Source organism: Panthera leo, chromosome A1 (assembly GCF_018350215.1).
Source record: "Panthera leo isolate Ple1 chromosome A1, P.leo_Ple1_pat1.1, whole genome shotgun sequence".
NCBI classification, from domain to species: Eukaryota; Metazoa; Chordata; class Mammalia; order Carnivora; family Felidae; genus Panthera; species Panthera leo.
Window position 1 is genome coordinate 794,784 of NC_056679.1, and position 12,204 is coordinate 806,987.

Genomic DNA, 12,204 nt, shown 5'->3' on the forward strand with positions numbered 1-12,204 from the left:
AAAAGTCACCAAACACTACTACAATGATTTTGAACATTCAGGCCATTAGTTGTCATCCTTAACTGCTCATCAGAACTACTTAAGTACCTTTTAACCACAAAATCTCTTGGGAGGTAGATATCAATATATATATATTTTTTTTGAAGCTCCCTAGTTGACTCCACTGTACAACCACTGAGAACCATACAACTATCATATAATTACTTTACCTGGAGAAAGCTAGTAGACACCAAAAATACATATCTACCTCAATAAGCCAAAATGTGCACAGTGTCCTATTATCACTGATTATCCAAAAAAGTCTATTCAGTATATCGTATAATAATTTTAACATGAGTTTGTAGGCTAGCTTCTCTTAAATCATGGACATATTAGCACATATAATAAATGTAAAAATATGCATTTTCTTCCACGAAAAGGACTAAGACATTTGTTTTCCAACTAGATTTTCTCCTTTTAAGCTATGCCTGTTGAGAAAACTGCTTTACCCTCTCAGACAGTATTTCCTCATCTGCAACATTGGTAAAATAATTAGCTCAAAGAACCCAACACTAAAGTTCCTGAAATTTCACCAAAGCTTATATATTAAACACTGCCAGAGTAATATCCTTCTGGGGAAAAAAATTACAAAAAAAATAGCTAGAATGTTTTTTCCTTTGATCCAGTAAATCACAGTAACAGGTATTTTCTTAAATATCCTGGGGCACATGGATGCCCAATGTCCAACTCTTTATTCTGGCTCAGGTCATGATATCACAATCATGAGATTGAGCCCTACATCAGGCTCCATGCTGACAGCTTGGAGCTGCTTGAGATTCTCTCTCTCTCCCTTCCTCTCTGTCACTCCCCTGCTCATGCTTCTCTATTAAAATAAATCAACATTAAAAAAAATAGGAATCCAAAGGCATCCATACACATAAAGACATCAGATGTAACACTACGTTGTTTTTTTTTTTTAATGTTTCTATTCATTTTTGAGAGAGAGAGACAGAGAGAAAGAGAGAGAGAGAGCGCACGCGCGGGGTAGAAGGAGAGGGAGACAGAGGATCTGAAGTGGACTCTGCACTGACAGCAAAGAGCCAGATGTAGGGCCCAAACTCATGAGCCATGAGATCATGACCTAAACTGAAGAAGGAGGCTTAACCGACTGAGCCACCCAGGCGCCCCTGGAGCACTACTGATTACTAGACCAAATAACATTTGAAAATCCTTGCCTAATTTAATGATAAATAACATAAAATTACACCTATAATTTTAATATATCAAATACATGGGAATATAAGGAACTAAAGGAGAATACAGACAAATTTAAAATTTGATTTACTAGACTGTAGAAGTGTTTCTCAACTTAATATCCTTCATGAAAACTGAATGTATACTCTCTGATCTAACAAGTCTATTTTCTAGAAATACAAGCATTGAATCTACAGATTGTAAGGGCATATTTAGCCCCAAGGAAAAGCTGAAACACTGTATTGCACAACAAGATGCATCCTGAATACAAGATAGACCAGACAGAAAGCAGTAATAAGGTATAGTAAAATGTTAGTAACAGAATCTAAGTAGCGAACACCTTAAAATTCCTTCAACTCTATGTTCAAATTTTCTCGCAAAAAAAAATAAAAAATAAAAAAAATAAAAAATAAATGGGGGGCGGGGGGGAACATATCCTAAATAAGCTACTGAACTTTACTTAAGAAGAAAGAATCAAGATGGAGTCACTTACGACAAGATGGGAAAAAACTCAGGCTTACCTCAGACTTCCCCACAGAAACATTCAGTGCTAGAAGACAATGAAACATACTATCAAGTACTTAAGAAAGGAAGACAGAAAAAGATCCATGAATTCGAAGCACCAGTTTAAAATGTTAAGGATCACAGAGTATTTTAGAACATGCAAGAACTCAAGGAATGTTGTTTCTATGAACCCTTCTTAAATCATGAGGATAAACATCAAATGATGAAAAGACAAGTCATGACTCCTCTATTTAATAGAGTTAAGATTAAAACACATGAACATTATCAAATTAAAGAACATTAACTTGAAATGAAAACACAGTATTGAAGAGATATGTGCACTTTGATGTGCACTGCAGCATTATGCACAAAAACAAATATACGGAAACAACCTATCTATCAATGAAAGAATGGATAAAGATGTGGTGTATACACACAACATACATCTATCTACACACCCTCATACACACAATATACATACACACACAATGGAATATTATTTCAGCCACAAGAAAATGAAACCCTACATTTCCAAGAACACAGATGGACCTTGAGGGCATTAAGCTCGGTAAAGTATGTCAAATAAAGACAAATGCTGCATGGTAGCATGGTAAAACTTACATGTGGAATCTAAAAAAAAAATAAATAAATTTAAAAAAATCAAACTCTTAGAAACAAACATTAGAAAAGTGGCTTTCAAGGGGCTGGAAAGTAGAGTAACCAGGGAGAGTCTGGTAAAAGGATAAAAACGTTCTGCCCTTAAGAATAATAAAGCCTGAGGATTTAATGTGTAACATAGTGGCTATGTTTTAAATAATTACTGTGTACCTGAAAACTACTAAGAGTAAAACTTGAATGTTCTAAAACACCAGAAAAATAAACAAAATCAGCCTTTATACTGAAAAAGAAAAAATTAAGTTAAATAAATCCAAACAAATCAGATGCAAAATAAATAAAAGTTGAGAGGAAAAGAGAATGAAAGAGGAATAAAATATGCCTATTCCCTTGGTTTTCTTTCCTTCAGTTATCAGGAACCAAAAGATATTTATAAAGGCAATATACTTCTACTTGATTTACCAGTTTGATAGCACATATAAAGAATGAAAATATAATCATAAAAAACCAGTGGTGGAAGAGGAGAGAGTAATAACAAAATGCGCGCAGAGTTAAATTTCATCTGTTCAAAGTTTATAACTCTAGGAACAAAGATAACACAAAAATAACCATGAAGAAAATTCAGAAACTGCTCCTATGCTGATGATCATAAACAAATGGAGAAGGAAAAAAAAAAACCTGTAGTAAGTATAATGGGATTTGGATCTAGAAAACATTAAATAAACACCAGTAAAGTACCAAAGTACAACTATTAAAACGTATCAGTGTATCCAAGAAGAATTAAGATTCACAAAATTGGGGCGCTTCCGTGGCTCAGTTGGTTAAGCATCCAACTTTGGCTCAGGTCATGATCTCATGTCTCTTGAGTTTGAGCCCCGTGTTGGGCTCTGTGCTGACAGCTCAGAGCCTGGAGCCTCCTTTGGATTCTGTGTCTCCCTCTCTCTCTGCCCCTCCCCCACTTGCACACAAGCTCGCTCTCTCTCACTCTCTCTCTCAAAAATAAATGAACATTAAAAAAAAAAGTCACAAAACTTTGCTAAGGTATATATACATAAACATTCACTGAGGCACTGCTTTTACCAACAACCTGGAAAGAGAACTACAGACAAATCAACAGAGGATGAGCTAAACTAATTATACCCACTTAATAGAATGTGATGCAGCCATTTAAAAACTGAGACGGGGATACCTGGGTGGCTCAGATGGTTAAGGATCCAACTCTGTATTTTGACTCAGGTCATGAGCTCATGGTTCAGGAGATCAAGCCCCACATCGGGCTCTGCACTAACAGCTCTGAGCCTGCGTGGGATTCTCTCTCCCCCTCTCTGCCCCTCCCCCACTCATGCACAAGCATGCTTTCTCTCTCTCAAAATAAATACACTGAAAAATAATTTTTCTAATAAATTAAAAACAAAAAACCAAGATCTGGAAGTAATGTACTACTGTAGAAAGTAAAATAACAAGGTACAGAGAAAGATAAATAGAAGACTCTTTGGTTATAAATAAATACACATACATATCTACTGACATATTCAAGTTTTCTTTTCATTAAGGGATATACAAAAGAAACTTAAAATATAGAAAAAACCTGTGATTCCTACAAGAAAGCAGAAGGGGGACAGGGGAGAAGACACATTTTCTGTACTAACTGGGTTTTCTATTTCCATGAAAGGTCAACCAGAGAGCCCTGTTTCTGTTTCTACACAGCCACAGAACACAGATTACCTAAAATCTCTCCACCACCCCAATACACCCTTGCAAATGCTGTATGAAATATAAAATTATATAATAAAAGAAAACTATAAATTAAAACAGTTTTGACTAACAATGAAACAAACTAACACTGAAACAAATTACCGGCAGATATCTGCTGAAATAAATGTAAGATGTACTTCAGCAAAAGTAAAACCAGGAGTAATATAAACTAATCAATGTGCTTTTCTAATATTATAAACCAAAAATATTGTTAACAGGGGTTATAAAGAAACATACAAAAAACAATGAAAAAACAAAAGCTCAGGGAAATAACTGCAAAATTACTGTGCTTCAGAACTCAAACTGGAGGTGCCAGGGTGGCTCAGTTGGTTAAGCGTCCAACTGCAGCTCAGGTCATGATTTCACAGTCGAGTTCGAGCCCAGAGTTGGGCTCTGTGCTGACAGCTGAGCCTGAAGCCTGCTTTCAGATTCTGTGTCTCCTCCCCCTCTCTCTGCCCCTCCTCTGCTCTCATGTTCTGTCTCCCTCTCTCTCTAAAAAATAAACAAATAAATACATACATACATACATACAATGTCCTTAGAGATGAGGCAAATCTTCTAAAAGCTCAGAAGAGCTTTATGAGGCCTAAAGAAATATTGCTCTTTGTCAACACTATATCCTCAAATACCTCAGTGTCTTCTTCAACTGACATAAGTATGTGCTGAAGAAATGGCTGTTATAATACCATTTATCATCAGCAGCAACAAATAGCTTATAGTAGTATAAATGCTTCCATATTTAATCAGTTATGTGCTAAGATTATGGCATGACTGTAGACAGTGGCAAAGTGCCCAGCAGGCTCTGAGCAGAAAACAATTCATATTAGAGAGAAGTACTAGAGCAATCATGGAGCCCAAGAAACTAAATTTTTAAAATCCCCCAGTTGATTCTCATGTGTAACCAAATTTTAAAACCATAAAACCACCAGACTAGATAAAACTGAAGGCCTCTCTTCCAGCTCTAAGCAGCAAATGATTCTGAAACCTCATCACATAAAACAATTTCAAATTTTCTGCTACATAAGAGACTTAATCTTTAAACATAGTACATGATAATAAATGAGTTCAATTTTCTGAAGAGTAAACTTACAGAACTGCTAAGTTTAGAATCCAAATGAAACCAGAAACGTCTGACTAGTTTCTATAGTTGTTGAGCTGGATTGTTTTTTAACTTATTTAATTAGCATCAGCACAGTTAGTGACTTCATACATGTTCAATAAACTTTTACTGAACAGAAAAAACAAACACTGGACTTTTAGTAATCGAAACTCTACCAAAAGGATTTAAAAAGATGAATGATGATCACATTTTCACCTTTTAAAGAAATACCAGCTCTAGTATAAAAAATACTTTAGAGGAGACAAAGATTAAATAACAGTCCAATAAGAAGGCAGAAATCTAGGTAGATATCTATAGTGCCTTGATCTCTGGAGGTAGTCAAAGAAGGTAAATGTTTACTAAATGCTTACTTTAAAAAACAAAAACAAACAAATTAAAGGCAAAATAGAAAGCAATCAGAGGTTTATTTTTAACAAATATAAAACTATGGGGCACACTGGTGTCTCAGTGTCCAATTTCAGCTCAGATCCTGATTTCACCGTTTGTGAGTTCAAGCCCTCTGCTGTCAGCACAGAGCCTACTTCTGGGATCCTAGGGATCCTCTGTCTCTCTCTCTCTGCCTCTCCCCCACACTCGCGTGTGCACGCACACGCTCTCTCTCTCAAAAATAAACATTAAAAAAAAAATACAAAATTATTACAGATAGTTGAAAAAATGAGTGACAGGAATTACCAGAAGAATTTATTTGGAGAATTAAAGAAGGGGAAAGATAAACAGTAAAGATAGGCATAAAAAGAAACCTAGCAAGCGGAGAGGAAAGAAGTGGGCTTCTACATATATTCAAGCAGCCTGTCTTATGGTTAGGTATTCGACCAGTAACTATGAGAATAAACTATCACCCATTATGATTGTTCCTAAAAATTCAGTCAGCTCTAGGGGCGCCTGGGTGGCTCAGTCGGTTAAGCGGCCGACTTCGGCTCAGGTCATGATCTCGCGGTCAGTGAGTTCAAGCCCCGCATCGGGCTCTGTGCTGACAGCTCAGAGCCTGGAGCCTGTTTCAGATTCTGTGTCTCCCTCTCTCTGACCCTCCCCTGTTCATGCTCTGTCTCTCTCTGTCTCAAAAATAAATAAACGTTAAAAAAAAAAAAATTAAAAAAAAAAAAAATTCAGTCAGCTCTAGGGGCACCTGGATGGCTCAACCCAGCTCTTGATCTCGGCTCAGGTCATAATCTCACGGTTTGTGAGATCGAGCTCCAAGTTGGGCTCTGCACTGACAGAACAGAGCCTGCTTGGGATTCTCTTTCCTGTGTCTCTGCCTCTACCCCACTCATGATTTCTCACTCTCAAAATAAATTTAAAAATAAAAGTACAAGTTTTTGTTCTAGGGGAGCATCATTGGCTCAGTTGGTTAAGCATCCAATGACTCTGGATTTTGGCTCAGGTCACAATCTCACAGTTCATGGGATTGAGCCCTACATCGGGCTCTGCACTAACAGCATGGAGCTTGCGTGGGATTCTCTCTTTCTGCCCCTCCACTGCTCATGCACATGTGTGAATGCTCTCCCTTTCTCTCTCAAAATAAATACACTTTTTTTCTTTTACATTTATTTTTGAGAGACAGAGTGAGACAGAGCACAAGCGGGGAGGGGCAGAGAGAGAAAGAGACACAGAATCTGAAGCAGAATCCAGGCTCTGAGCAAGCATTCAGCACAGAGCCCAAAGCAGGGCTCGAACCCATGAATCATGAGATCGTGACCTGAGCCGCAGTTGGTCACTTAACCGACTAAGCCACCCAGGCGCCCCAATAAACTTTTTTTTTTTAATTTTTATTGGTACTCCACTTAGTTAACATATAGTGCTATATTAGTGTCAGGTGTACAACATTTGGTATGTGACTTTTGCCAAATCTACATACCAAGAATTACCCACTGTGCTTCTCTTTTTGCCAGCAGAGTCATCTATCTTCTACTGGCAAAATTTAACCACTTTAATAACATCCAAGAATACTACTTATGTAGGCAAAACTTATTTTAGTAAGTTCTGTGGTTTGGTTTTGTTTTAATTTTTTAACGTTTATTTATTTTTGAGACAGAGAGAGGCAGAGCATGAACAGGGGAGGGGCAGAGAGAGAGGGAGACAAAGAATCCGAAACAGGCTCCAGGCTCCGAGCTGTCAGCACAGAGCCCGACATGGGGCTCGAACTCATGGACCGTGAGATCATGACCTGAGCCGAAGTGAGACGCTTAACCAACTGAGCCACCCAGGCGCCCGTTTTTTTTTAAGGAAGTTCTCTTAGAAAAAGGAGATTTTTGTTTCCGATACAGTGAGTTCCAACTACCTTCTAACTCATAAACAGCAACTTAAATAGTATGTGCCTTAAGAAAAAAAAAATCATACTATATCTATATGAAACCCATTTTTACCTTGCCTCATTAGCATTAATTGGTGTTCATGCCTAGCTGCTTCCATTTCTGCTTCCAGTTTCTCTTTGGCTTCTCTGATGTTTCTATCAACCTGCTCACGCTGCTGCTTTTCCATTTCGTCAAGAGCCTTCCATCGAGATGCATACTCAAATTCAAATGTCCCAGGTTGAGCAAAACGTGGTGGCTGTTCTCTTTCCCTAAGAGTTTACATTTGAAAACATACAGAAATCTATGTTTAACAGGCAAAAAAAACAACAAATAAGAACAACAAGAACTACCATTTAGCAAGCAGTTACAATGTTCATGGCACTGTACTGGGCAAGTACGCTACATGAATTACCTCATGACAATATGGTAATTCATGTTTTAACAACCCTGAGTTTAAGAAACTGCCCAAGGATGCCCAACTAGTAAGCATAGAACCAAGATTCAAAACTAAGCAATCTGATACTACCTACAAGCTGCACTCCCCTAATTATCACCTTCAATAAGGCTTTCTGGTTTTCCCTCAACAATTTTATATAAGGCAACATGCAACACAGGAATCAAACATGCCCTAAATAAATTGTCTAGAATCAAAGTTGTTCTCTAAAAGTAACTTTTAGGGGTGCCTGGGTGGCTCAGTCAGTTGAGCGTCTGACTTCAGCTCAGGTCATGGTCTCACAGTTCATGAGTTCGAGCCCCACATCAGGCTCTGTGCTGACAGCTCAGAGCCTGGAGCCTGCTTCAGATTCTGTACCTCTCTCTTTTCCCCCCTTTCCCCGCTCATGCTCTGCCTGTCTTTCAAAAATAAGTAAATGTTAAAAAAAAAAATTTTTTTTAAGTAACTTTTAGGCATAGTAATAAAAGCGAATAGTTTATTGAGTGTTATGTGCTAGATTAATTGGCTACACCAAAAAATAAAGGCCTAAACTTATTACAATTGTAGTTATTTAATACTTGTTTTTCCTTGTTAGACTATGAACTCAATGAGGATGTGAAATGTCTGTTAAATGCTATACCTCAAATACCTAGCACGTTATCTGGCACACTGTATATATTTAGTATTTATTTCTTGAATGAATGCATAAAAGATGAGCAAATGACAAAAATAATTTAAAAAAAAAAGAATGACCTATGAATGTACCTGAAATTCAAAGAATTTTTTCAATTATTCTTGCCTATAATAGCTTCTATTAAAAAACATTGGTAAGGTGCCTGGGTTGCATAGTCAATGGAGTGTCCAACTCTTGATTTTGGCTCAGGTCACAATCTCATGGTTCTGCACTGTTAGTGCACAGCCTGCTTGGGATTCTCTCTCTCTCCATCCCTCCCTGTTCATGTGCACTCTCTCAAAATAGATAAACTTTTGAAAATAAATAAATAAAATTTAAAACATTGGTAAGAACATAATCCGTACCCCACCAATAAAGTATAGATGTCTCAACGACAAAAAATATACATTTCCTGCAATCCTAAATTTTAACTTTCATTTTAGGGTGGGGAGGGAAAGATGGGTAGGTAAGACAAATTTGGGAGATAAAGGGGGAGGTCGTCAGAGGTAAAGATGTAGTCACAAGAAACAGCTTCAAATATTTTTAGAGGCACATAAAATAAAACAAAGTTAACTATGATCTAGGTATTCTATACCTAAAAAATACTTTTTCTTTTTTAAACATGGACTGGGAAAGGGGAAAATTGGGGGAATCAACCATGCACTAATTTTTCTGAAAGAATTATTTATTATTCAGTAGTTCCTAGGTCACACTTGGACTATAATTGTAAATATTAAAAAATCTTAATTTTCTCCAGGGAAACACTACTGAAACAATATGGATTTGGGGAGTTAAACTAAATTTGAATCATGGCTCTTATGCTGTGAACATTCCCTTCTAAGTACAACTCTTTAGTAGTAAAACTGGAAATATAATGAGATCTTGTAAGGTTTGCTGGGTTAATTAAACCATTATATAAGCAAATTTTCCTATATGCATATAAACTCCACTTTTTGTAACACCCTTACAATTCCAGTTCTCTAAACCCTGAATCCAGAAAGTATGCTCTAGTTCAAATTTGTAATGGTAAACTATAACCAGAAAAAAAAGTCAAGCATCTAGGAAATCAGTCTTTGGAAAAAAAACATATGAGAAATCAAATGGGTTCTGAATTATAACTGATCCTTCTCTCCTAAAATACGTTCTTTCCTTGCTTCAAGGACACACTGCTGGCTGATCCCCCTACACCAATGACTGTTCCCACTCCTGTCTTTGCTAATTCCTTCTGATATTCCAAACCTCTATATATTGGAGTATTCCAGGGCTCAATCCTTTGACACAGTTTTCTATCACACGTGGTAACTGCAGCCCAGAGAGCTCATCTAAATTCCAGATGCAAATCCAACTACTAACTTGACATCTCCACTTGGGTGTTCAAAACCATTTCAAACTTAACATGTCCAAAACAAAGTTCCTGAACTTCCTCCCCCCAAACTGCTCCTCCTACAGGATTCTACAGATCAATCATTAGCAATTTCCTTATTTCCAGTTACTTCAGCCAAAAACCATGTAATCATACTTTTTAACTCTTTTTCTCCCACATCCATCAGCAAATTCCAAAGTCTATTTTCAAACTATATCTATCCAGAATCTGACCACTTTTCACCATCACCACTGTGAGCTCCTAACTCATTTATCTGCCCAATTCCACCCTTGGCAATCTATTCTTAAATCAATCGGTAGCCAAAAAGCTTCTGTTAAATTTAGGTTTAAGTCACTACCCTGCTCATTCCTTTCTCATACAATACAAAAAGCCCAATCAGCTCAGTACCCAGCAAGACACAACAATCTGCACTCCTCCCCAGGTTTTATCTCTACCTCATCTCTCCCTCCTTACTCACTATGCTCCAACTAAATGGGCCTCTCTACTGTTCCTAGAATCTCTCCAGAGTCTTCCTTCTTGGACTTTATAGTTAACTATTTCCTGTGCTGAGATCACTATTCTCTATTCCATCCAGGTCTAATACCTACATAGCTAGCTTCCTCCCCACCCCTTCAAGCTGTTAATCAAACGTCACCCTCTCAGGTAGGCTCCCCAACCACCTATACAAAGAGCCACACCACTCTGCTCACAGCATCCACTTTCCCCTGTCTTCCTGCCGTATTTGTTCTACTAACTTTACTGTTTACCTTCCTTACCGCCCCAACACAGCCTGAATTTCTGGCCTATTTTGTTCACTGAAACATCTCCTGTACCAGGCATGTAATAAGCACTCATATTTCTCATTTAAATCAACCATAAAGAAAAACATTCAACTGCCCTATAATCAAAGAACACTAATTAAAGTAACATGAATAAAATACCATTTTGAACATCAGCTATCAAATCCTAAAATCATAACATCCATTTTTTGTCATGATAAAGAAAAACACCTTTATACATACCAAAGAGTATAAATTGGTATGTTATTTCTGGAAAACCATTTGCCAGTATTAATTTTAAATATGCATACCCTTTGATCTAAGCTTTTAGACCATACATATACCTATACATCATATGTTAACCTTTAATACAGGTTTTGTAATTTTTGATTCCTTATTTCTTGTGTGACTCCACCACAAGAAATGTCAGCACCAGGAGGGCAGAAACAGTTCAGAGTTGCACTGACTGCACCTAGAATAGTGTCTAGCACAAAAGCACTCCATTATTTGCTGAATTCATGCATGCTCATGTTTTATCTACCATAATGAACAAGTGATTGGTTAAAAATAATAAAATATATTCATACAGGCAACTTATGTAAAAGTATTTCTAACATATCGAGCAAAAAGCAACTAGTACAAGAATAATACACATTTTGAAAACTGGCTATTTTTCTTTTTTACCACTAGGAGTGCTTATCTTGTGCCACATTATCTAACTAAGATCTCCCCTGCTTTACCCCCACCAAAAGTCTCCCTTTAACCTGTAATGTAACTAAAGCATACTAATTTAAAAAATATTTTCATGGTATCTAAATTATATTGTGTCTCTGTCATAATTACTGATAGTATCCATCTAGCTACCTACTCCGGTCCCAGTTATAAAAGCAGACTTTCCTAAGTTAATGTTCTGCCCATTATATACAAGAAGAGCATTCCATGTAGACCAGGCCACTCTATTAACCAGATTATATGACTGAACAGAAAACCTTATAATCCAACAATACTTGATAATAAATGTCATGTAACATCCTTGAAAGCACATATCTAAAAATATCTTTATTAGTAAAATCTTACTTATGATATTGTTGAGTTTTCTGCATTAGCTTCTCTGGCAAGCCATCTTCATCATCAAACTGCTCCATAGGCTCCACAATGACTGGACGAGGGGTCCTGGATAGGTAAAAAGCATAAGAATTAATACAATGTCTAGAATTAACATCCTCCTAGAAATTCTTTGTACTAATTCCAAGATACATGCGGCGCCTGGGTGGCTCAGTCAGTTGAGCGACCGACTTCAGCTCAAGTCATGATCTCACAGCTCATGAGTTTATGTCCCACGACAGCTCAGAGCCTGGAGCCTGCATCAAGATTCTGTGTCTCCCGCTCTGCCCTTCCCCTGTTCATTCTCTCTCTCAAAAGTCATAAACAAACATTA

At 37.2% G+C, this 12,204-nt stretch overlaps 1 protein-coding gene across 1 annotated transcript in view; it reads right to left on the reverse strand.

Annotated features, from left to right (window-relative positions):
- PSPC1 (paraspeckle component 1) overlaps nucleotides 1-12,204 on the reverse strand; it is a 72,504-nt gene that overhangs the window by 39,265 nt on the left and 21,035 nt on the right. Inside the window, exons 3-4 of the mRNA XM_042942960.1 lie at nucleotides 11,844-11,939; nucleotides 7,591-7,787 (exon numbers count right to left, since the gene is read on the reverse strand). Of these exons, the coding sequence (XP_042798894.1) occupies nucleotides 7,591-7,787; nucleotides 11,844-11,939 (293 nt within the window). The remainder of the gene's footprint in view (nucleotides 1-7,590; nucleotides 7,788-11,843; nucleotides 11,940-12,204) is intronic.